At 48.5% G+C, this 26,398-nt stretch overlaps 1 protein-coding gene across 6 annotated transcripts in view; it reads left to right on the plus strand.

Moving 5' to 3' along the window:
- Window positions 1–26,398, plus strand: part of DLGAP2 (discs, large (Drosophila) homolog-associated protein 2) — a 667,132-nt gene that overhangs the window by 624,057 nt on the left and 16,677 nt on the right. For all 6 annotated transcript variants that reach the window (XM_021074622.1, XM_021074619.1, XM_021074620.1 and 3 more), the window contains 4 exons: window positions 15,419–15,768; window positions 16,581–16,622; window positions 22,858–22,943; window positions 24,842–25,257. In XM_021074622.1, coding sequence (XP_020930281.1) covers window positions 15,419–15,768; window positions 16,581–16,622; window positions 22,858–22,943; window positions 24,842–25,257 — 894 coding nt within the window. The remainder of the gene's footprint in view (window positions 1–15,418; window positions 15,769–16,580; window positions 16,623–22,857; window positions 22,944–24,841; window positions 25,258–26,398) is intronic.

Here is a 26,398-nt window from a genome sequence, read left to right on the forward strand (position 1 = left end):
GCCATTCTGACTGGTGTGAGGTGGTACCTCATAGTAGTTCTGATTTGCATTTTTCTGAAAATTATCCATTGGTAACTTTCAAGTGACAGAGAGGTGGCAGTGAAATGAGGTAGGGAAATAGTTACATGCAATATAGGAAACATATTCACATGTGTAAGGCATTCCTTTTTAAAATACTTAATTGCCTTGGATTTATTTCATTATAACATAGCCATTAAAGTGTAGGGCCATGCTCTGCTCTTTAAACACAAGTAATGGGAAAGCTTTGACATCCCCAGGGGATTTATCATAAAGAACATTCATGCCTCTGCTTATCCATATATTCCTTTTTTGGAAGCCAAGGAGGAAAGAGATAAGGAAGAATGAAATGACTGATCATATCCAATGTTAGCAGTGAGTGTAAGAAATTAGAAGGAAGAGGTTCACCAGCTCAGGAACATGGCTCATTTTTGGCCTAAGCAGGGGCAGGTCAGCTGAATTCCTGAAGAAAAATCCACTTGGTTAACAGGGGACAAGGCGACATTTCCGGTTCTTTAAATTGTCCGTATGTGCTTTCATCTTTTCTCTAAGAGAAAGTTGGTATTTTCTTTGTCCGTTTGTTGGTTTATAGCAGGTCACTCCTTTGTTGCCATTTTGATCAGCCACACAATCAACTGAATGAAACCCACAAGTGTTTATTCTGTGCCCAGTGTCTGTAAAATAGTGGAGAGGTGCTTCATCAAACAAAGGGAAGCAGAAACTGAAATGGACTTAGAAGCTCAAGACATGTCTGCAGGTAGCTCATCGCCAGGTCTTCGACTTCGCTGCTCATGCTTGGTCCTTCACATCGAACCCCTTCTGCTAATTCATGCTGAGTTATTACAAATGGTCTATGATTCAGAAATGGTCCAAGTTCCTTCCTCTTCTGAATGTTTACAGCAGGAACTTAGATCTCAGACCTCAGCTGTGGGCACAGGACTTTCCCCCCACAGTCCTGCAGACTGAAGTTTAGTCTCTGTGAGGGAGTTTTCTAAAAGATCTGTTCCATCTGGCAAATGGTGCCAAAAAGAATGAGTTACTTAGCCATCTGGGTTATTGAAGAGGCAGACACTGTTCTTTTCCAAGGGTACCGAGTCCACATCTGCTTCCCTGGCCTGGGTGGGCAGAGGCACAGGGACAGAGTCTCTAAAGCAGAGATGCTGGGGAGAGGGCAGCTACTGGGCCCATTACTACCGTGATAAGTCCTGGTCTCCATCTCCATTTCCACCAGGAAAACCACTCTTGGCACAGCTCTGCATCACGTAGAGAGTTTGGGGAGCAGTGCTGACAAAGGAGCGCTTCCCTTTCTCAGACTTACAGCCCAAGGTCCAAGGGCTGAAGATAGTAGGCTTGTCAGACGTTCTGTGTGGCTGAAATGGGAAGTGTGCCTCATTCACTGGGCAGCCCTCGGGCCAGCAGCAATGAGCTTGGCCTGTCAAGACAGTGGGGACATGCTGGGAGCTCAGGGTCCTTGGTGGGAAGCTGAAAGCAGCATCCAGCTTAGCTCAGCTCTTGTTCAGCCACCCCAGCTTCCCTGGAGTCAGCTGGGCCTCAGCTCTGTCAAAAGGGAGACCAGATGTCTGGGGAGCAGTGTGGACCTGAGCCCCAAAGGTGGAAGCAGCAGAGGCAGCTGAGGCCCTAGAGCAGATGGACTGCCATCCCCCCAGGATGGTGCCCCTGGGCAGGTGACCCACCCCCCTGAGGATGGTTACCCACGGCCCCCTTTCCCTTGTTTCCCCTGATTCTGCTTCTACATGCAGCCCTGTCTCCGTTCACTGCTGAGCCAGAACTGTCCAGGGCGGTCAAGCCTCCGCCTCCCTGAGGGTCAGATAAGAGTTCCTGGGTAGCAGTTGGGCTGCAGAGAAGCTTCTGCTCCTATTCTGCATCTGGATTTGTGAAAAGTTAGGGGGAGAAGGACGGATATGGCCTTTGTTGGGAGGCGGGGAGAGGGGGGACGCGGCAAGCCCTGCCCCACTCGGCTGACCCTGCGGGCACTTAGAGGCCCTGTCTGGGGCCCATGTGCAGGGAGTTCATTCTCTAAAGCCCCGTTGCCTGATGGTTCTTCGCCTCTTCCCTTTAGAATTGAGTTAGCTTTTTTCCTAGTCGTACATTCATTAACATGCAGGTGTGGAATTTAGGGATGTTTGTGTTTCCGTTTTAGAAAAACACTCCCATTAGTCTGGTGCTAAATGTGTATTAAACTAGACCCTGGGTTTAGCAGAAGAGACAGTTCAGTTCTGTACACATCAAGCTGCTGTTCAAAAGCTGTCATGACTTTGCACTTGGGGCCCATCCTGAGTGCATCATGACATCATCTTAGAGCATCACGTGTGCATCAGCGATGGTTTAGACCCCTCCCCTAGGGCAGAAGCACCAGGAAGGCAGGAATTGCCTCCCTGCTGGATCCGCAGGGCCTGGATGTGCTGAATGTGAAATAAATACTTGCAGAGTTTGTATCAAAACAGTGAACAAATGGGTTAACTAATAAAGACTCTCTGAGATATGAGCATGGTCCCAGTGCAGGCAATTTTCCCTCTGTGATTATGTTGTGAGTTTAGACCTGAGCCAGAGGAACGAAACAGCGTGTGTGATGCTGACATCGCCTTGCAGGAGACCAGCAGACACCCAGGCACGTGAATCAGCAACCCGATCCTTTGTGGGGACACATTTGAGCCTCTTTGTGCTTCATCACAGAATCTGCACCCTTTGTCTTCCAGCTCCATGTGTCCAGGTCGGGTTTTCTTTTTAATAAAGAATAACGTGTGACATGGAACCTGGTAATAGGCATCAGCGTGCAGACTGTATAGTGAGCAGATTCTGGATGGCACAGTGATTTGCCACTTTATCTGCATATCGCCTCTCTGTTCTTGTCTCAAGGCCGAGCTCTGGGACAAGTCACTGCACCAGCCTCTCCTCTTAAGGAACCCTTTGTCTTGGCCAGGGAGGGACGCAATTTCCTGGAGATTCCAGGTGGCAGTGGCCTGGGCACCATTAGAAGCTCCTGGTTTTCAGGGCCCCATAGTTAATGGGGAATTTGAAGCAGATATACTCCCAAGGCCAGGACAACACAGGAGACAAGTGATGTTTGCCTGTGTTTGTCTCTGCTCTGGGTCTGCAAACTTGGCGGGGAAGCAGGACACATCCCTTTGCAGAGGTTGAGGGGTGCCTGGAGCCTCATGGCCACTGATGGTGGTGCCAGAATAGGGCCCGGGTCTCACTGGTCCACACAAAGCCGCCCCCATCCCACCCGACCCCACCTCACTCCCCTAGGGGCCCCCAGCCTCCTGGCCACTCCAACTGCTTGTGCTCATACTGATAGTGGTTACGGATTCAACCAGGCTCAAAAGTTCACCCCAGAGCCTCCAGCCCAGAGCCCTGACTTATGGGCCCAAGTGACCTCTGCCATCTGACTGCCCGCTCCCAATGAGATGCGCACAGAAGACAGATGTGATGTTTGGCCCAAGTCAGGATCAAAGATCCTATTCTCTTTCTACAACTATCACTTTGGGGTTATGGCTACACTGTCCACATGACAGCTCTGGGGCTTCCCCACTTTCTTATCGAGCTTCCCAGGAGAAGTCTCAATATCTAGGATGTATTCATTTGATGCTAAGCATCAGAAAGTATAAATAGCTCAGCAGCTGTGTGCTCTTTGCACCCCTGCGACCAGCATTCACTTGGTCATTTCATGAATGTTTTTGCTGGAAGGCCACTTTCCTCTCTTGGAGCAGAGACCGGAGTGACTCTGGGACTTTAACTCCATTCAAGCTACATGCCTTGAATGCCACATGCAGATGTGAAAATCAGTGATCTCACCATTAAACGAGATACCACCGCAGGAATTTCTGCCCCCACAAATATTGGTAGGAAAAGACAATTCTGGTACAACCTTAACGTAGGCTTCATTCACAAGTAAACATCCCAAGTGAACAAAGGACAGCCACGGCTGCCGTGAAGACAGAGGACCTGGCTGTCCGCCACTCAGCCCACAGGTCCTCCAAGAGCTGGTTAATCCGGGTCACCCACTCACATTCCTTATGTTGCATTGTCAGCCTTTCCACTTAAAAAAAAACAAAAAAAAAACCTGCTTTTCAAAATGGTTTTCCTCAAATTGAAAGCTTCCCATTCTTGAACTCCTGGGACACAGCTGTGTCCTGCTGGACCCTTGGTGTGGGAGGCAGCCGCCCTCCGCTGCCCCTTCGGTTCATCCTTTCCTCTTGCTACCTGAGCCCCTGGCTGGAGGCCAGTTCCCCGTGGCTTCCGCGTGGCCTGGCCCCTGGAACACTCAGAATTCTGTCTTCAGACGCTTAGGTGACTCTTCCCATCATTGAATGTCCGCTCCTTCTCAGCTTTTCCTCAGAAAATCCAAGTTCTTATTGTGTCAAGTGACTTTTAAGTGTTTGAAAGGAAAACAGGAATTGTCTCAAACCACGAGACAGCTGTCATCACTTGGTATCCCTGTCCACATGACGTTAAAAGCTGGTTACACTATAATTTCTTGCTAATTAATACATCTGAGGCACATCGCTGCTGCCAGCCCACCCAGGTTGCCCAGGAACTTGGGGCCACACAAGCTTTTGTAACATTAGAGATGTCATTTCTGCGTCCTGTTTGATTTACACTTATGTTTTGAGACTAACATTAATTAAAGTGTCAAAATTGCTTTCCTCTTTTATGTTGCATCTTTGCCTGTAGTTTGGTTTCTCCCATATCCAGACTCTCATTCAGACCTCCATGGGCTTGATTACGCTAAGTCCTTTCATGCTGTTATCTTTGAAGTTCTAATTAAGAGAGTGCAGTGAATTTAAGTGTGGCTGTTACATTCAAAGAGAATGGTGAAGCCCTCCTTTTGAAATATATTTTGTCTTGATTACATATTTGTGCTTTATACCATAGTATGCTAATTTCCAAATTTCCTTTTTGGCTTGCAAACAACTTTTAAGGATTGAATTTGGCGATGATGTCCAGAATCCCAGGTGTAGATGGATAATCAGGCCTGCCTTTGAAGTAATGATGTATTCACATTGTGGGTTACTCAAAGTCATGTTCAAGTGGAGGCTGGCCAGCCGTTTATTTAATCCCATTCAAGTTAGTTTACCTGAAATTATATGTGTTTCTCCAAATTCTCTTTGTATAGGCTTGCTAACCCAGCACTTTGAGGACCTAAAGGGAAGACCTTATGATCGATTTGTTATGATCTCTTGAATGGATGGGCGGATGCCTACTGATTCAGCTTTGCCTGGAGAAAACCTCTAGATTTTTTTTCTTTTTAGGGCCGCACTTTCGACACATGGAGGTTCCCAGACTAGGAGTCGAATCAGAGCTGTAGCTGCCGGACTATGCCACAGCCACAGCAACACAGGATCAGAGCCACGTCTGCAATCTATACCACAGCTCACGGCAATGCTGGATCCTTAATCCACTGAGCAGGGCCAGGGATCAAACTCAGCCTTTATGGATACTAGTCAGGTCTGTTAACCCCTGAGCCATGACGGGAATGGCACAAAAATGATTTTTAGTTGAAGTATAGATGTTTAGATATTCCATAAGTTTAGGTTGTTTAAACTTGGTTCCTGGCTAAGCTCTTGGACGAAGCCATCTGGAACGCCGCCCTTCCCACGTGATCAGGGCAGATCTCTGAGATTTTAGGCACAGTCGTGGCCTAGGTGGGCTGGCTCTGCGCTCCTTTCACTCAGCCAACAGCGTCAGTCACCACAGCCTCTTCCTGGCGTCCCAGCTGGTGGTGCTCTGATCCGGGTCTTTGAGGCGTTTCTTCAGGAAGGGCCTGGATGAGATTTACTTAGTCCCTTGTGTGTGTTTGCCTCCTCCATGCCTCAGCTGCTTGGCTCAAACAGGAAAGACTAATAGCGTTTCCTTTAAGTATCACTACTTTTAGTTGAATGGCATTTTCATAGACATCTCCCTAAAACGTGTCATGTGCAGGCACGTCTCCTTCTACCTTGAACAGGGTGATTGACCGTTTCTTGGTGGCGCCGAGGCTGACACTGGTAGCCTTGGACTCAGGACAGAAGGCACTTTGCAGAGCCTTCTCACCCCATTATTCTCGGGGTGAGTCTCCTGACTCCCCTGATCCCTGAGACACACTTGGAGTCCAGACTAACTCAGGAAATGGATTAGAACACAAGTGCATCTTAATCTCTCTCCCTTAAGTCAGGAAGCCACTTAAATCTCCAGGGATTTTCACAGCGTTACACACATGGGGAAAGAGATCAATGACAGGCTTTTAAAACTGACAGGATGTTCATACCTTGACTCAAATTTTTTAAAAAAATTTTTAAAAATTGAGTAGTCAGTTCTCCAGATACCTAAATATACTAAGGAATCATTTCGTTTTGCACTTCAGAATTCATATTTGATCAGTTTTATTTAAATAAACCTTGGAATTGTTTAGAAATCTCTCTGTTGACTCATCCACTTTTTGAAGCTGTACAAACTCCAGTAGAATCACATTGCTAAATTAAATTTACAATTTCCATTCATATATAATGTTTGTCTGACCTGCGCGTAGAAAATGATAGATAACACAGCCTGTAACTTAACAATTAGCCCCATCATTATTACCCAAACTATTCAACTGAATAATTGAATATCTTTCTTGAATGCACAAAATAACTATAACTGTTTATTTTAATCCATAGCAGCAAATTAACATAATCAAATGAGAATTTTTAATTACTTCTTTAATATATTTCCTAGCTTCTAATTATAATTCTAAAGAACAATTTAGGAATATGTAATTCTCTCCTACAAGATCCTAAGTACCCAATGTGTATTTGTCAAAAGACTGGACTCATGGATGAATACATTGATGTGTTTTATTTTTCAAAAATTCTGTCTCTGTGTTATTTTATTTATCTAAATTGTGTGTGTGTGTGTGTGTGTGTGTGTGTGTGTGTGCTTTTTAGGGCCACACCTGCAGCATATGGAGGTTCTCAGGCTAGGGGTTGAATCGGAGCTGTACCTGCTGGCCTATACCACAACCATACCAATGCAGGATCCAAGCCGCGTCTGTGACCTACACCACAGCTCACAGCAATGCCCAATCCTTAACCCACTGAGTAAGGCCAGGGATCAAAGCGTCCTCATGGATGCTAGTCAGATTCATTAACCACTGAACCATGATGGGAACTCCTATTTATCTAAAATATTTTCTGTCATTATTTTTATTTACCAAAGCCAACTGATACATTTAAATTATCAAGTTCAAAAGCATTCAGTTGACCAGAAATATAAAAGCGATATTGTCTGATGTAAATAGCCTCATTCAAAATCACATGAGTCTTATATGCGGAATCTAAAATATGGCACAAATAAACCTATCTACAGAATAGTAACAGACTTGTTACCAAGAGGGAAGGGGAGGGACTGGGATGGACCCGAGTTTGGGGTTAGTAGATGCAAATTATGGCATTTAGAATGGCTAAGCAACGAGGTCCAACTGTACAGCACAGGAAACTAGATTCAGTATCTTGGAATAGACCACGATGGAAGATAGCATGAGAAAAAGAATGTATGTATATGTATAACTGGGTCACTTTGCCGTACAGCAGAAATTGACACAACATTGTAAATCAACTATACTTTAATTTTTTTAAATGCAAAAAAAAAATCACATGAAGAATTACATAATATGCATAAAGGGCCTGTGAAGGTGGCAAAAAGTACACTCAAAATGTGCATCGAGGAGTTCCCGTTGTTTCGCAGTGGTTAACAAATCCGACTAGGAACCATGAGGTTGCGGGTTCGATCCCTGCCCTTGCTCAGTGGGTTAAGGATCCGGCGTTGCCGTGAGCTGTGGTGTAGGCTGCAGATGCAGCTCAGATCCCAAGTTGCTGTGGCTCTGGTGTAGGCCAGCGGTGACAGCTCCAATTGGACCGCTAGCCTGGGAACCTCCATATGCTGCGAGAGCAGCCCTAGCAAAGTCAAAAAAGCCAAAAAAAAAAAAAATGTGCATCGAATGTCGTTCTTACATCTGAAACTACAAATCCCATTTGGACTTCTATCCTAATGTGTGAGAATGGGTCTGGTACCTGGGTGCCTGGAAGTTTTTATGTGTATTTCTGAGTATTTCTTTAAGTTGTGTAAAGTTACTCTCAAAACATTAGGTTGCAGCCGTTTACATCCATTAAAGGTACATGCTGGATTTTCCCTGGGGCTGTTACAAAGGGAATCAAGTGCACTCGTGATAAGTATTTTCAGGGGCTTAGAAATGTCCCACAGGTGCACCCACTTCCACCATCGAGATGGCGGTAATTGGATCCTGTAGAAATGCTCACAGATCTTTCCCTGGCCCCCTGCCAAGCATCATCTCAGATGTCTTTGAGGGAGCCCAGCAGTCCTGGAGGACTTCACCGTGCTCATTGCCCTGGAACTGATCACAGAAGCATGGTAGCCCCTTAATGCTGCGGCCAGCAGGGCAAGCAGCCCCAAAGCTCCTGGACCCATGTCTAACACTTAACTGTCTGAGCTCAGGGAGGAAGCCGCATCACCTGTATCTGCCTCATGGGACTGTGGGAAGATGAAGCGCTGCAGTCCAGTTAAAAACAACCCAGGGACGGGCACTTACAAGCGTTCAAATGTTAGCCCTTTCCAAGAAAACTCGGAACAAATAGAAATCCTTCTCATGCTTGTTCAGAATTTCTTTCCCGTTCACACTGGAGCCTGGAAGGAACATCACTGCTCTGAGCCAGCGGGGCCTGGGCTACCACCCCTGTGTGACCACAGCCGTGTGGACAGGGTAACCGCATCTTCTTCCTCCCATCCCTGAACCCAGCTGGCTGGTCAGTGTGCTAAGAAGTGGGTGGGTAAACAACACCATTATTCGACTAAAACAGAGAACAGAAACTTGCCCTGCAAAGTTTACCATCCAGATGCAAAAGCCCTGTGCTCTGCCGGGCTGCTGCTCTGCCCAAGACTATGCCTCTGCAGCATTTAATGCAGAAATGGGGCAGCTTGGAACATCGCTGTGTCCCATTCGCACTTTCAATCTTAGAAACCTTTATCCCCTAAGTAATTGTCTTTGCTTTCTATCATTCGAGAAATTGGGAGATAATGTCAATTAATTTCTTTTTCTCAGTCTTAAGTCTACTAGTTCATAGTCCTTTCAGACTTTTTGGGCCTTGGACAGGGAGTCCAATTGAAAACTCTTCTGCCGCCGAATGTATTTGGATTTTTTTTTTCCTTTAGAAATCCTGGGACTGATATAATTAAAGGGAAATTCTTGCTAAAACAGTAAGTGATTCTCCCATTTAGTTTTGCCGCAGGCAAGGACTCCAGTGTGCTTCTCTGCGCTCTTGGGGAGCCTGTGTCTTGAGAGAATAGAGTCAGATGAGGCCGTGAGAAAAAAGGCTGAGCTATGTCTAGGTCAAAGAAGGAAGAGTCATTCTAACCAGTGAGAGAGGCGCTGAGTGCCAGTCTTGGGGCTGACCCACTGGCTGACCTCAGGAAAACATTTAAAGCCACCCACGAAGTGGAAGAATAGACACCATCCACCTGTGCGGCTGGTCTGCAGCGTCCATGAGGAGTAAAGGACAGAGAGCCAGGTGGGGCAGTGCACAGCACACTCACCCAAGCGCGGGTGTGCCGCTGGTGTGCTCGGGGCACGTGGGCACCGGGGTTGTTCTTTCCTGAAACTGAATCTCGTAAATATACACCTGGTGACGTAGTCACAGTCTCCAGAGAGATGAGGGGTGGTGCCAAGTCCATATGGGGTTTATCTTTCTGTTCAGTGGGGGCGGAGCCCTGAGCGGCTTTCAGTGAGCACAGCAAAGGGGCATCCTTCCTGAGACTTTGCTCCCCATCATCCCCATGACAGCAGATGAGGGACATCCTGAGTGCTCCCTTTTCTGGCTGAGCAAGCCGAGGCTGATCGAAGGTAGCATCTCCCCGATCACACACACATTTCCATCATCCTGTGTCTGAAGCAATGGAGCTCTAATAGAACCGGAATGGAAGTCGTGAAATTTCCCTTTTTTTAATTAATTATTTTTTTGTTGAAGTATAGTTAATGCACAGAGTTGTGTTAGTTTCAGGTGGACAGCATAACAAATCAGTTATATACATACATGTTCTCCTTCATATTCTTTTGCATTATCATTTATTGCAAGACACTGAGTATAGTTCCCTGTGCTGTACAGTAGGACCTATAGTTGTTTATCTGTTTTATATAGAGTAGTGTGTTCCTTCTTCCCACCTGTCCCCTTCGGTAACCAAAAGTTTGTTTTCTACCTCTGTGAGTCTATTTCTGTCTTGTAAACAAGTTCACTTATATCCTTTTTTTAGATTCCACATCTAAGTGATATCATACGATTTTGTCTTTCTCTTTCTGACTTATTTCCCTCAGTATGATAATCTCTAGGTCCATCCACATTGCTGCAAATGGCAAGATTTCATTCTTTTTTATGGCTGAGTAATATTCCATTATATATATGTACCACATCTTCTTTATCCACTCCTCTGCTGATTGACATTTAGGTTGTTTCCATGTCTTGTATGTAGTGCTGCAGTGAACATTGGGGTGCATGTATCTTTTTGAGTCATGGTTCTCTCCAGATAGATGCCCAGGAGTGGGATTTCTGGATCATATGGCAACTGTATTTTTAGTTTTTTGAAGAACCTCCATACTGTCCTCCATAGTGTTTGCTTTCCCACCAGCAATGCACAGGGTTCCCTTTTCTCCACATCTTCCCTAGCTGATGACTTTGGTGCCCACACAAAGAAGCTAAAGATTCTGAAGTGCCCGGAGTCCCAGCATCCACAGCAAGACCTCAGGTTGATAACATGTCTTTATAAAACACCCAGGAGTGGTCTGACCATGAAAAGTAATGATCGTATCGTTTCAATGCCAGTTGGTTTTAAACAATAGGAACAGCATATATTTGGATGTACCTTCTCAAATGTTTTTTAGGAGAACAGAGTAGCCTCAGACCTGACATCTAGGCTTTGTGGTCATGGTGAGAATAGTATCTTCCAGGAAAGTTCTCACTATACTTTTACCAAAAGCAATCAGTCATAGTCTCTGGAAAACGCTGCAAAACTGGTTCCATTGATACTGTTCCATCCATGCTGCTCTGGACGGACAGTACCCCAAAGACATAGAACCATGTCAACTGCAGTGGCCTGAGAGCAGCCTCAGTGGCACCTGACGCAAGTCTAAAAACAGCACAGACTCCTCCCCTTGTCATGCAGGAAAGATCACTAGGCTGCACCCTCCAAGGCATGAGTAAAGCCACTTCTTATGCTGCAAACTGCCCCCCTTTTAATTAACTTGTGGGGAAAATATGTTGCTCGACTACATTTTTAGAAAGAAATCAGTTTTAAAATTCATATTATCACCTGGCAGCAAACACATTATAAGGTGAGAAGATGTGATATGTGATCATGAACATAAATTATAAAACTCTGAAAACTTTTTATTTATGAAGTATCCACATAGGAAGGAAGTTTTGTTGTTTTGTCAAATTTTCAGTCTCTTAAATTGTACTAGATACACTTAGTTAGATCGATAAATTTTTTTTCTCTTTACAGCCACACCTGCAGCACATGGAAGTTCCCAGGCCAGCGGTCGAATTAGAGATACACCTGCAACCTCTGCTGCAGCTACGGCAACACTGGACCCTTAACCCACTGAGTGAGGCCACGGATTGAACCCACGTCCTCACAGAGTCAATGTCTGGTTCTAACCCTCTGAGCCACAACGGGAACCCCGAGATTCATAACGTTTAACATGGGTGAAGGGACCCCTTTGAGGTTAAGTGTGAGGCGGTCCATGGACCTCACAGGATGTGGGTTTTGCAGTGAATCTGCTGCTCCTCCTGGGAAGACCTTTCTGTGTCCATGAGACCATGTGACAGTCCTTGCGTGTATGTCACCCCACTGGTGAGAGGACACAGCTGGGAGAGCCCACCCGTTTGGCATTTTTATAATTGCTTTCTGCTCATCCCAACACTATGAAAATGAATATGATGGTGCTGAGAGACCCCATGTTTTAATCTATCCCTGTATTTCTCCGTTGCCCTGCATTGTCACTGCCGCTGTTGTCAGGACGTGGCGTTTCTTCAGAAACAGTATGTCAGCTAAAGAGAAGCAACACAGAACCAGCTCTGGGGTGCCAAGTGCTGGGAGCCCAGTGGGGATGCCTGCTCTCCACTGTGGGAGAATCTGGAGACAGGTCATTAAGGGACAAGGACTCTCCTTCAGTAAATGGGTCGAGTGGGTTCCCAGTGTTTTGTATGAGACGCTGTCCATGCACTTTCTGCCCACTTTTACCATCAGCTCTCTTCACGTGTAGACGCTGCCCTGGATCCCTTTGATGTAGCAACGCTGTGAAATAGTGTTAAGAAAAGCTTAGTGAAAAACCAAGTTTTAAGCAGCCTCCACCGTCAAGGAGAGGTGAACACACTTTAAACGAGCAATCCTTATCCAGGATTAGGAAGCAGAGCTGATACCCAAACAGAGGGAAAGACGAGCTGCTGCAGGATGGCCTGGCCACACCAGTTTCCCTTCATGTCACCAAGGCCCCACCAGAAAGACCATGATGGCCTAGCTCAGGGTTCTTTCTGAGCTGGGTACTCTGCATGGGGGGCCCTCCTGAGCCCTGCGGGATGCCCAGCACTCTGGCCACTTCCCACTAGATGCCAGTAGGACCTCCCCAAGTGGTGACAATGAAGAACATCCTGAGGCTTTGCCAAGGATCCCCTGGGAGAGAGAAGCACACGTTCGCCGGGTGAGCACCCCTGGCTGATGCTGCTGGGATCCGAGTCTCAGCAGAGCAGGGCCCTGAGGGCAGGCACTTCTCCCAGGCACCCACCATCCAAGCAGAGTGAGGCCCAGACAAGGGAGAGACCCATGGGACAGAGCTAGGCACCGCCCCAGCCTCCTGCACGCTGTCCCCCAGCCTTGCTTCCCTCTGGCTGGTGTGGGACTGTGAGTGAAGGGGACTGCAGGCGGGCAGGGGGCTGCACTCCAAGGCCAAGTGGGAGCCAATGCTGTGGGGGAAGGCAGAGCCACGTCAGGGGTTTGGGGGCTGGAGATGGGGCTGACATGGGGCCAGAGGGCTGACCGGAGGTTTCTCCGTCTGCCCCAACATGTCCCACACCCAGCCGACCCGCATCCTAGAGACCTGTCTGTGGGTCCCTACAGACTGGGGAGGGGGCAGGGATGGGGTACGTGTGTGAGGGCAGTTAAGAGGCTGGCCAACAAAGTACTTTCACTGCTTGGACACCAGGTGGACAGGTCTGGGTGAGGGTGTTCAACTGCCCTGGTGACATAGGAAATATAGGCAGAAGGGCCCCAGGGTGCAGCTGATGGTCCAGGGACAGAAGGAGCGACCGCCCTCAGGAGGGGGCCGCCCTCCACTGCCCGTGACACAGCCTCCTGTTGGAGAGTTCTTCTTTCCACTCCTGGTCCAGCGCCAGCTGGTTTGTAAGTGTTGGAAATACGGAGCCTTACCTTCAACATCCCTGAATCTCCCCGAAAAATGCTTTCCATAGTCAGTTTTCAGTAATTTCCCTTTAGAGGTTGATTGACATTAAGGGAGAAAGACATACATTGATTGATTGATCGATTGATCGATTGCCTTTTTTAGGGCCGCACCCGCGGCTTATGGAAGTTCCCAAGCTAAGGGTCGAACCAGAGCTGTAGCTACCTGCCTGCACAACAGCCACAGCAAGGCGGGATCCCAGCTGTGTCTGTGACCCACACCACAGCTCATGGCAGTGCCGGATCCTCAACCCACTGGGTGAGTGAGGCCAGAGATCAAACCTGCATCCTCATGGACACTAGTCAGGTTCCTTACTGCTGAGCCATGACAAGAACTCCCAAGAAAGACTTTTAAAAGATGATTTTAGACAAAGCTTAAAGCCCATTTTCAAAGAACTGTCTTCCTCCACTTCAGAGCCTCTTTTTCATTCATTCCTTAAAAACTGGGCATTTCATAAACTTTCATGTGCAATTTTACGCCTTAAGACTCAGATCATTCTGACCTAACAGACTCATCTTGTTTTACTTGCCAAGGTTCTCCAGGGACAACACTTAAGGGTTTGTTTATCTGAAAAATCCACTGACACAGATGTAAAAGTCACTGGCGGAGAAGGTGAGGGTTAGGAGTGTTGTGTAAAATCCCCACAAACAGGAGGGGTGCCCTGCGTTTCCAAGCGGCAGCAGGATGGCGGTTCTCAGGCACCGTCTGGAGGCCCTTAAACGAGACAGCTGCCCCATCTGCCCTCCTGGGCAGCCTGCTGGGCACATGTGGTCTCAGAGCCGCCAGCCCTCACACCCCTGCAGCCTGCGTGGGCGCATGTGCTTTACTTTCCTGCTGCGGAAATCAGCAACCCCCAGATCCAGCACATACAGTTGAAGAATTCGGTGCCTCCTCAGAGGCTTTAATACCACCCATGTCCAGTGGCACCTACTGGGTGGGTTTGCTGTTGGGATGTGTGCAGAACTCACATGGGTGCAGGGCTCAGAGGAGGCCAGGGGACTTGTATGGACCAGGAGACATGGAGACTTGGGGTCCCTTCTCAGTCGGCCCTACAGTTTAAACCCAGTGAGTGTGCTGCAGGGAGCAGACACCTTCTGATGCTGAGTGTTTTCTCTACCACAGAAATAATTCCTGTTCATTAGAAGCATTTGCAGAAAGTACAGCAAACAGCCACATTGTCACTGAATGATATCACCGTGATTAGGACGTATTTTTCATTTTTCTTCAAACACAGGTTTTCTTTACAAATATATTCCATCTTGGTCTGGATACAGTTTAATAGATTGTGTTTTAAGGGAGTTCCCGCTGTGACTCAGTGAGTTACGAACCTGACTAGTATCCACGAGGATGCAGGTTTGATCCCTGGCCTTGCTCAGTGGGTTAAGGACCTAGTGTTGCCATGAGCTGTGTTGTAGGTTGCAGATGTGGCTCAGAGCCCACCACGTTGCTGTGGCTGTGGTGTAGGCTGGCGGCAGTAGCTCTGATTCAACCCCTAGCCTAGGAACTTCCATATGGAGCAGGTGTGGCCCTAAAAAGACAAAAAAAAAAAAAAAAAAAAAAAAAAAAAGCACTTCTATCTTTTTGTAAAATGAGCATCTCCCAAGGTGCCGGAACCTCTGTGAAGAGGAAGGTGTGGCTGCTTCTGTCCTGCGGCCAGAAGTTACCTCATCTGTCGCTACTGCTGGACTTTTTGGTGTTTTTACAATTTTCCACTGCTATAAACAGATCCGTGTAGACCATCTCTGAGTGTAAAGCGTTTTCCCCACACTCTGCCTCTGTTTTTCAGGCTTGGCATTGGGGAAAGACTTGCTTGGTGGCTGAGGGAACGAACAGGCTGGGGACCAGACCCTGGCCGGAGGGCCCCGAACTTGTGCTGACTGGCCTCTGTCTCTCTTCCAGCCGTGTCCTACACCAACTACAAAAAGACCCCGCCGCCCGTGCCCCCCCGCACCACCTCCAAGCCGCTGATCTCAGTGACAGCGCAGAGCAGCACGGAGTCCACGCAGGATGCCTACCAGGACAGCCGTGCGCAGAGGATGGCGCCGTGGCCCCAGGATGGCCGTGGCCTCTACAACTCCACGGACAGTCTGGACAGCAACAAGGCCATGAGCCTGGCTCTGGAGACAGCCGCGGCCCAGCGCCATGTCTCCGAGGGCCAGAGCGGCGTGGTGCGGACCAGCGACAAGGCCATCCTGGCGTCCAAGGCCGAGGAGTTCCTCAAGAGCCGGAGTTCCTCCATTGGGGTCCAGGTACCAAACCCCACCCCCCATGCCGTGACACAGACCGAGCGCCTCGGCCCAGGGTCCTCGTGGGGACCTGCAGGGCCACGAGCCCCACAGCCAGAGGAAAGCCAGTGGGCACAGCCGGGGTGACAGTGTGTCTCAGGCTGCCCCCACCACCCGACGGCCCTCACCCAGGGCATTTCCAGGGCTGCTGGCTGCACAGGGCATGTGGAAATTGGTTATTCTGATGCTACAAAGGGAGGTATTTTGTTGAAACCCGATTTTTTGAAAGCTGTTCAGTCTTGCAGCCAAACAGCAGAGTGGGAGAGAAGGCTTTGGGAACAGAGGTCAAGGAAGGAAAGGGCTTTTTGTAGGAAACAGGGGCCACTGACCCCAATGCTGGCAGTTGGCTTCAGTCAGGGTTCTGACCACCGAGGGGCACCCACAGCCATTCAGGCCCCAGCGTCTGCCTGAGATTCAGGCCGGGCGACTGCCTTGCCCTGCACTGGCAGGTGCTCCAGGGTCCTCCTTCCCCCTTCCTATCACCACGTCCGCTCAAGCGTAGGGTCCTCAGACCCTGACTGCTCCTCAAGGTGCCCTTGGCCGTGGTTCCTTGGCGTCCCCAGCAGGCACGGGCACCCCATCAGCCCGTGTTCAGCCAGGAGTGCTAAGAGCCTGGGGGCTTCACTGGCACCAGGGAGGAGGCCGTCGGCTCAGCAGGTGCGAGGGGAGCGATGTCTGGGCATCCTGGGGACAGGGGACAGCAGGTGGGGAGACTGCCCACCTGCCTGGGTCCTCTGAACCCAGTCTCCACACTGTGGCTTCATTGTTTTGTTTAGGATTCTGAATTCCCAGAGCATCAGCCCTACCCAAGGTCGGATGTAAGTACCAAACGTACTCCAAAGCCAAGTACGCATGACTTTATTCTATCTCCCTTTCTGGACTATTCATACACCTGCCTTGTCACCTTTCTGTCCTGATTCTATATGCCAGGCTCTATGCTAGGTGCCCCCGCTTAATGCAGGGAGCCCCATCTCCCTATGACGCAGAACCACCCACCTTGATGAGGACAAAGATGGGGCTCAAAGCAGCAGCCTTGCCGGGCCAGATGCTGGTGGGGCAGCTGGGGTTCACACGGGGGTCGCTCTGCCTCTCAAATCATGTCCCCAGAGACTTGTGAGGACCCCAAGTTAACGAGGCCGGGGTCCCGTCCTGGTGCCTCTCACCCTGGTTTTCCCACCTGCGCCTTCTGCAGCCTTTCTCTGGGCTGCCAGCCCAGCCACACACCAGGCTGGAGGGTCAGGTGGACAGGTGGACTTTCCACCTTTATCTGAAAATAGTGGGAACATTCCAGATAACTTAGACGAGTCCAGACTCTTCCTGAAGCCCATAAAACCTGTTTATCCGGCCACCACTTACTGTCTCACAACAACCCTGACCCTGCCGCTCGCCCTGCACCCATTCTGCTTCAGCAACTGCGCCTCTCCTGCGAGGGCACCCCACCCTGAGCGGCTCACAGGCCTGCCCTCCCTACGAGGCTTTCAGACCCCTTCCCCGTCCCCAGATGCGTGTTGTGTGCAGACTAAGCCGCACCTGCCACCCCCCGCAACCCCCGCCTCCCGGCCCCCGCGCCTAGCACAGCGCCTGGCACATAGCGGCTCTCGGTAAATGTCAGAGAAGCGAGTGGTGGGCGAGTGTGGTGTGTGTGTGAATGCAGGGCTGCAGTGTCCTCCATGGCGGCAAACAGTCACAGTGCCGTGTGAGCTTGTCACCTTGCGGTCCCAACCCCAGGGAGCGGGAAAGCCAAGGCCTTGTCAGAGAAGCTGAGCGTTGGGGTGAAGGGAGCCGCCTGAGCATGGGAGTTCACTCAGGACGGCAGGAGGATGGGGCCGGTGAAGCAATGGGGAGACCACTCTAGCCACCTGGAAGGCTCAAGGAAAGCATCCCAGGGCAGGAGGGGGGTTGCGGCACAAGTGGAGGTGACCCTAAGGGTAAGGACAGGCTTGGGGACACAGGTGGACAAAGTGAATCTGCGTCCTGGCCCCACTCGGAGCCCACCTCCTCCTCCCTTAACCCCATGGGCTGGTGGGGCCTGGAGCCCAGGTGGGACATGTGAGTTACCTACACGTTCATAGCTGACTGGAAGCCCGGCCCAGTTTGGTCCAAATGCAGGCAGTGGGGAGTTTCATTTTACAAACACCCTCTTCCCACAGAGCGAGCACTACCCCCCACCACCCCTGCACTACCTTGGTGCCCCTGAGGGGTAGAGTCCTCTGTCCCTCAGCTCAGGGCACCTCCCGTGACATTCTTCCCCAAGCTTTGCAGGTGGGCAGCACCTGGGGCCCCCTAATGACCTGGTCCAGCCAGCACACTTGTCCTCCCACCTGCCACCCTTACCTGGGCCTACATCACCTTTCCTCATGGTGATAGTGACTTTTACTTTTTTTTTTACTTTATAGGGCTGCACTTGTGGCATGTGGAAGGTCCCAGGCTAGGAGTCAAATCTAAGCTGCAGCTGCCAGCCTATACCACAGTCACAGCAATGCAGGATCCATGCATCCTCATAGATACTAGTTGGGTTTATAACCACTGGGCCACAACGGGAACTCCTGCAATGGTGACATTTAACTTTTCCATGTGTTCATTTTTGGTCTTTTCTGTGATTTGTCTGTTGTTGCAGAGTTTCTACTTTTCTTGTGTGTGTGCGTGCGTGTGTGTGTGTGTGTGTGTGTGTGTGTAAAACTCTACTGGGGTGTTCGCTGTTTCGAGACCTTGCCATTTGCGTTGATGTTCAGGATGCCATCCCATCTAAAATGGCAGCAGCTCCCTCTGTGACGTCACCAGGGTGACCTATGAAAGCCTCAAGTTTACTCAGTCTCAGTGTCCTCTGTGAGGTCACGCCAGCTTACTCCCGACTCAGATGCCTTCAATGTCTGAGCCCTTTTCCAGCAACCTCCTGCCCTGCTCTTCGTTAACTGCTTCTGCCAGGACTAGAAGCACATCATGAGGCAGGGCTGGCAAATCACGTTTAACTGCTGGACTCATAGTAGGTTCCTGAGAGAAATGCTGAGACTTTGTCTTGGAAGTCATGGACCTGCCTTATTCTGGGCAAGGTTTTGAAGGCAGAGCCTAATATGGGCAGTTTAGAACAGAAACTTGAGATGGGAGTGAATTCCAGCACATAAGTCTGGTCACTGCTTCTTTCTCCCAAGTCCCTCCAACCGCGGGTGAGCTGCCTTGACTTTACACAAACGTGCACCACGCACGCATGGGCACAATCAAGCATATGCACTCACGTGTGCGTGTACGTGCATGCTTACCCGTGTGCTTCACATGTATGCACATGTGCATTCACATGCGTATATACACACACCAGCCACACCAGATTCCTGGCTTCCTGAATGAAGCCCTTTGGCACTGTCCCTGTCCCACCATTCCTCTGCGGCCCAGCGTCAGTCCTGAGACCAGGCCCCAGGAGAGGGGGGTGGGGGCTTCTGGATCCCAGGCTCAAGGCTTCTTGGCAAGGCCCCCACCACTCAGTGCACCGACGAAGGGAGATGCATCAGGGACAGCGTGTGTGCCTCATAGAGTTCACTCAACTTGCAGGGGTTTGCTGATTCATCTTTCTTCTCAATGCCTACAACATCAGGGGTCTTGTCAAAACGAATATATTATATATGCACATATTTCTGAAAACCTTTACAACTCTTTACACTTCCAACCAGACTTTTTTCTTGAGAAAAGAGTCCTTTGATTTCCTTTCCACTAGGCAAAATACTAATTCCTTTTCTTTGTCCTAAATTTGCTTCTCTTTCCCATCTGTATAAATTCTCCCAGGATTTCTGAAATTGGCAAATATTTAGCTCATCCTGGCTTTATATCATTTGATCATCTCCCCTCCACCTTCTGGAAGACTGCAATTTTCTCAGAAAGGTTCCATGTGACAACCACTATAAAAACCTATAACATTCGTTAAATGTGTATCCTTGAATTTAACATCATTTTGTTAAGATATCTGATGCTCTTACAAGTGGAGATGAGAGGACCACGCCTCATATTTGCTGTGGAGAAACTTAACCTGAATCTGGCTTCACACAGAGACTTTTACATCCATCAAACCAGGTGTCCAGGGTTCCCTCCTGTTTGAGATAAGGAAGAAAAGACTCAGCAGAATTTAACAGGCTTACCTGAGGGTCACACGACCAGCAAGTAGCAGATCTGACTGGCTTCAAAAGCTATGCTTTTCCCATTCACTAGAAAAACAAGAGAATTCAATAAAGTGTGAACATTGGAGAAATTGACCTTGCTCAGTGGGTTAAGGATCCGGCATTGTTGTGAGCTGTGGTGTAGGTCGCAGACGTGGCTCGGATCCTTTGATCCTGTGTTGCTGTGGCTGTGGTGTAGGCCGGCAGCTGTAGCTCCAGTTCAGGAACCTCCATATGCCATGGGTGCAGCCCTAAAAAGCAAAAAAATAAAGAGAGAGAGAGAGAAAGGAAGGAAAAGTATCTTGTGGTATTTTGGCTGTATTGTAGTCACCCCATGGTACATTTATGTGTCTGAAGATGTGTGTGTTGCATGCGTGCACACGCATCTGTGACGCCACCTGCCGCCGTCCATCCTCTGTCTGCACTGTATCCTACTCTTCCTGTGGTGTGATCCTTCTAACTTCATCTTCATGAACTGCAGTTATTCTGTGTCCAGAGTAAATCAAACATACTGTATGTTACTGTTACCCCACTTTACTCTCCTATTTCCCCATGTTTCACCTTACAATTTGTTAGAATTTAAGGTACCTTCTTTAGACTAGAATCCTAAAAGTGGAATAAGTGAGGGAAGTATTCTGAACAGCTTTCTGATTTTTTTTTTTTAAAAAAGTGCTCTTTCCATTACAAAAAGCTCTCTAAAACTATACGAATGAATTGATCTCACCCATGTTATGTATCTCTCAAATTCAACACTAACTACCAAAATTGTAAAGGGAGATTCCTTTGACCCAGCACACACACGGGGGCTGTGAATGTAATCACAAAAGAACATAATGAGCAGGCGTGTATGTACAGCAGCATCATTTACAATGGCAGAGAACTTGTCATAACCAAAGAGTCCCTCCGCTAAAGATGGACTAAGTAAAGTAGGTTCCAATCTTAGACGGAACAGCATGCAGTTAAAACACAAGGCAACCACATTTGCACTGACATGGGTTAACATCCTAATATATTAAATTTTTTTTTTGTCTTTTGTCTTTTTAGGGCCGTACCCAACGGCATATGGAGGTTCCCAGGCTAGGAGTCGAATCAAAGCTATAGCCATTGGCCTATGCCAGAGCCACAGCAAGATGGGATCCGAGCCGCATCTGCAACCTACGCCACAACTCACGGCAATGCCCGATCCTTAAGCCACTGAGCGAGACCAGGGATCAAACCCATGTCCTCATGGACGCTAGTCGGGTTTGTTAACCACTGAGCCACGACGGGAACTCCCTAATATATTCATTTTTATTGCAATCCTTTTTGTATAGGGCAATAATAATAATAGTCTCCATGTCCAGCAAGGTAATATTTATGCAAGCCATGACCCACTTAAAAGCTAAAAAGAAGTGGTACTTAACAGCAGCAAGGTCAGGAATTCTGTTGAAGTCTGTTTCCTCTGGTGGTCAACCTATTCCCTCTTTCAGATGCCAAAATACACAACACAAATGAGGGACAACTTCTATGCATGTTTTTTCAGAATTAGAACAATAAAAAGTGGGGAGCCCCGACCGCTGTCCACAGCTCAGAAGCTGACAGGGAGAGGGCTTCAGGCTCCTCACGTGGCCATGATGATTCTGGCCCCAGCTGCCAGTGCAGAGCATGGGGTGCAGCCAGAGACAACAGGCGCGAATCCTGGCTCCATCCTGTGCACCCCTGGGCAAGTTACCTCCTCTGATGTGTTCACCGTAGCCGCAAATGACAGCAGGGACGTGGTGAGCACAGGAGTAGTGACCGTTGCCTGCTCTTAGCATGGTGCCTGGCGCAGGGTGAGTGGAAAGCAAGCACCACCTCTGAGCAACGGGACTTCTGTTCGTCACAGATGAGTCAGTCCTCAGTGACAAAAGCTTATCCAGGACTTTGCCGGTCACAGTCCTAATTGTCAAGTACACCTTTTACTCATAAATCACAGAAGGGAGTGTCACAGTTATTCATTTAATGGCTTGTATCTTACCCCTCATGGCAATCATTAATGTTTTTAAGAAAAGTTGTGTTTTATAGCTTAGTTATGACATTTTGGATTGGGGTCAAAAGTCCTTTTGGTGCAGTAGGTAATATTTTTTATTAAGAAAAAGAAAAGGGACAGTCTAGTAGCTGGAATAATTTTTATAACTAAACTAGCCTACAGTCCTGCAAATTTTTCATACTGAGAGTTTGGAGGGTTTGGGGGGGGGGTTGTTTGTTTGCTTGTTTGTTTCTTAGGGAAAAAATGCACGCTACTAGGATTCTCTTTGTGTTGACTTTACACCTCTGATGAATGTAAAATGCTTCGTGGGTTCAGGAGATTTGGGCAAATACAACTGCAACATGTAGAATACACAATTTCCATTCTGTTCTGACCTCGCCCCGCTCTGGGCAGGGCTTTGCCGGCAAATGGGAGGCGGGAGGCGGCTCTCCACAGGATCAGATGGAGGGGTTGCCTCAGTGTCCGGGAAACGCTTCAGCTCCTTCTGTGTGCTCTTGTATGTGGAAACAGCCATCCATAAAATTCTATGAACTTGCTTGTGTGTTGCTCTTAGCTGTATCTGGTCCAATCTGTACCCGCTTTACTGTAGGGTGTGGTAAGAGCTTTTAAGTCCTGTAATAATGCAATCCAACTAAGCAGTTTTATTAGCATACATTTAAAAGACTGAAGTGCAGCGTGAAGTTCAAGTGATGATACAGAACTTGGTGAGACACAGTAGCAACAGAAAATTACCCCGATATGAATGCATTTCCCTCTCTTTGTGATTTTACTGGGTCAAGTCCATCTCTGCATTAATTAAACAAATGCATAATTAATTACAGCAAATGAACACACACACACAAATAGTCCCTGGCCCAGGTCCCATATCTCGGTGCTAAAATAAGATGTTCTGTGTTGAATTAGGTGGAAACAGCTACAGATTCTGACACGGAGAGCCGAGGCCTACGGGAATACCACTCTGTCGGGGTGCAGGTGGAAGATGAGAAACGGTAGGTAACCAGCCCCTCGAAATACCTCGTGTCTGCCCAAAGTCTGCGTGCCGGTGTCAAAACCATGCTGCCCATCAATAATTCAGGCCTCTTGTGGAACAGGGTCATATATTTATACCTTTCAGTTTACATCGCTCAAGTATGAATTTACATCCTCCAGTGCCTTGTTTTTGCAAGCAGCCAGGGAATAATTTTTTCTGAAGTAATTTACCACCTACGAAAGCAGAGTGGCTGACAGCTCTGAATGTCAAATCCTTTATCCAAAGGGAAAAAACCGGGCTGAAGGTAAAGCAAACCGTGTTTTCTCACCTTATCATGTTAAAATGAAAAGGAAGAGCAGTTCCCACTGTGGCACAGTGGCTTAGTGATCCAGCTTGTCTCAGAGGAGCTTGTCCAGCAAGCTCTGGCCTAGGTCAAAGCTGTGGCTCAGATTTGATCCCTGGCCCTGGAACTTCCATATGCTGCAGGTGTGGCCAAAAAAGAAAAAAAAAAAAAGGAAAAGGAAAAGGAGAAAAAGAAAGAAAGAGAGGGAGTTCCTGTTGTGGCGCAGTGGTTAACGAATCCGACTAGGAACCATGAGGTTGCGGGTTCGGTCCCTGCCCTTGCTCAGTGGGTTAACGATCCGGCGTTGCCGTGAGCTGTGGTGTAGGTTGCAGACGCGGCTCGGATCCCGCGTTGCTGTGGCTCTGGCGTAGGCCGGTGGCTACAGCTCCGATTAGACCCCTAGCCTGGGAACCTCCATATGCTGCGGGAGCGGCCCAAGAAATAGCAACAACAACAACAACAACAACAAAGACAAAAAAAAAAAAAAAAAAAAAGACCAAAAAAAAAGAAAGAAAGAGAGAGGGAGAGTGAAGAGCTTAGCTGGGTGGGGGTTGTTACACTTCAAAGGGACTCCTTTACAGGATTGTTCCTTAACAAGAGCAGTATGATTAATTAATTTTATATTTAAAACAGCATATCTCATCAGTTTCATAAGACCAAATTTTGACAAGCACATTACATCTTAAACTCCAGTTAGTATCTGGTGGAAGCCCCAGTGATTGGCCCACAGTGGAGAATTTTAGGACCCACCTGCAGAGGTTTTTATTGCAAAGGAATTCAGAGCACAAACTAATAGCTTCCCTAAGACCTCTCGGAATCCAGACGCTGTCTGCACCTGGGGATCTGGGCTTGCTGCCTCCTGCCCCCCTGGAGGCTCGTTCTCGGCTCCTCTGCCTCCAGCAAAGGAGACAAGTGGCAAATCTATTAACCAGCTGCACCCACAGCTGTGCCATCTGTGGGGCCAGTTGGTGTGAGCCAAAATGTATAGCTTGGGCGTAGTTTGGATGTGCAGACACACATGTGCCCGGGCGCACACACAGTTCTCACCAGCAAAATCTGGACTCCAATTATAAGCTCGTTTCTGCCAATCATTTCAGTAACTGGCCATGTGGAGTGGGTGACATTCAAAGACATGCAGTGAAAATGTTTTTAAAACACCTGCTGAAGTCAGAATTTGAATTCATTATTTGGCACAAAAGCCATAATCGGGATATTACTTTATTCAGGTAAAAGAAGAAGCCCGTATCCTGAAATGTGATATGGACAGAACTCACAGGACACAGATGTTATCACATGAAAGAACTGTATACAGTAAAGAAGCAGCAGGGCCTCACTTTGTGTATGAGCCACACCCGGAAGTGTGTTCCTGAAAGGCAGGCGGCCACCCGGGGAGCAGGGCTGCAGGGGACACATTGACCCTCATCCTTTCCTGCAGTGACCAGGAGTCCGAAGTGGGTGCTCTTTAGACATTGCATCATAGATGTAAGTTAGAGGTTAGTTATTTGCAAGCCCTGGCTTGCTGCACCTGGTCACCTCGGAAAGACTCCCATCCGTCCTCTCTCCCTCCTTTGCAGACACGGGCGTTTCAAGCGTTCCAACAGCGTGACGGCCGCGGTGCAGGCGGACCTAGAGCTGGAGGGCTTCCCAGGACACATTGCCACGGAGGACAAGGGCCTGCAGTTTGGGTCCTCCTTCCAGAGGCACTCGGAGCCCAGCACCCCCACCCAGTACGGGGCCGTGCGGACCGTCCGGACGCAGGGGCTCTTCAGTTACCGTGAAGACTACAGGGCCCCCGTGGACACTGCCAACCTGCCCCCGCCTGACCCCTGGCTGGAGCCGTCCCTGGAGACAGTGGACAGCGGACGCATGTCCCCGTGCCGCAGGGATGGCTCTTGGTTTCTGAAGCTGCTGCACACAGAGACGAAGAGGATGGAAGGCTGGTGTAAAGAGATGGAGCGGGAAGCCGAAGAAAATGACCTCTCCGAAGAAAGTAAGTGTCTGGGTCAGCCAGTGTCCCAAGGCTCTGTAGACACTCTAATGTTTCTGTAAAGCAAATTAGCAAATGAGAGAATCCGCAGGAAGTCCCTTTGATCCTGGAGTAAATTGAAGAAAGAGTGCTTCCTACGTGGCCCAACAATTCCAAGTAAAGTTCGCAGTAAGTGGACAGAGAAGTAATTGCTGCGATAGTGAAGGGATCTGGGTTGGGTTTGGTTAGATAAGGGGACAGGTATTGCTACCAGTGTTCTTGGTCGTGGAGTTTATCTCATCCTCCTCCTGCCACATCTCTTGAATCCTGGCAAGGACTTGATGTGGAGCGTTTCAGAGAGCATTTCTTCTAGCTGCGTCACGGTCCCACGTTTATGAGAAATTGCTCTGGCTTTACGCCAAAGAAAAGTTAGCAAGTGGTAAACAGTTAACCAGCCACTAGTGATGGAGCATGCCAGCTCCCCGACCACAGGGCAGGTGGGTTCCATGCATTTCCCATGTCCCTGAGAAAACTTCCCATCAGGACTGTCTAGAAGCAGCACAGCATATGCCGTGTTGATTTCTAAACAAATCCTCCATCTTCGATAATAGACCAAGAAGACCACAGAATGATGGGAATATACTTAGAACTAACATTCATCTTTACCAAAATACAGTTTCACAAAGGAGATTCTAAATGTCTTGACAACACTTGCTCTCTTTGATTTTTTTTCTTTTTCCATGAAGTCTTCTGTACATTTGCTAGAGGACTATAAATTCTGAAGTTCAGAATGACCCCTGGTGTCCTTTGTAACATCGCCCCGGCGTTGCAAGTCTAGCTGTCCACTGTAATAGATTATGTCAATAATCCAGAAGTGGACACAGGAGGACGAAATTACGAGGACTGTAACTTACAGAGCACATGGCACCAACCCTGAGGACTCAGGAAATGGTTGTTGTGTTGATCTTTAGTTGTTAGAACTTATGGTGTTAACTTAGGGAGAAAGGGGGAGGTCGCCCTTAAATTCCATTCTCCCTCATTTCTCTCTTGGTCATCAAATTCTATGTGGTCTGCCTCCAAGGTGGCATTAGACACTGAGGGTGTCGGAGGACATGCGACCGGTCTCCGGCTGTGGCTGCCCTGCGTGTGCCTGACGAGTGTCACC

This window comes from Sus scrofa, chromosome 15 (assembly GCF_000003025.6).
Source record: "Sus scrofa isolate TJ Tabasco breed Duroc chromosome 15, Sscrofa11.1, whole genome shotgun sequence".
NCBI classification, from domain to species: Eukaryota; Metazoa; Chordata; class Mammalia; order Artiodactyla; family Suidae; genus Sus; species Sus scrofa.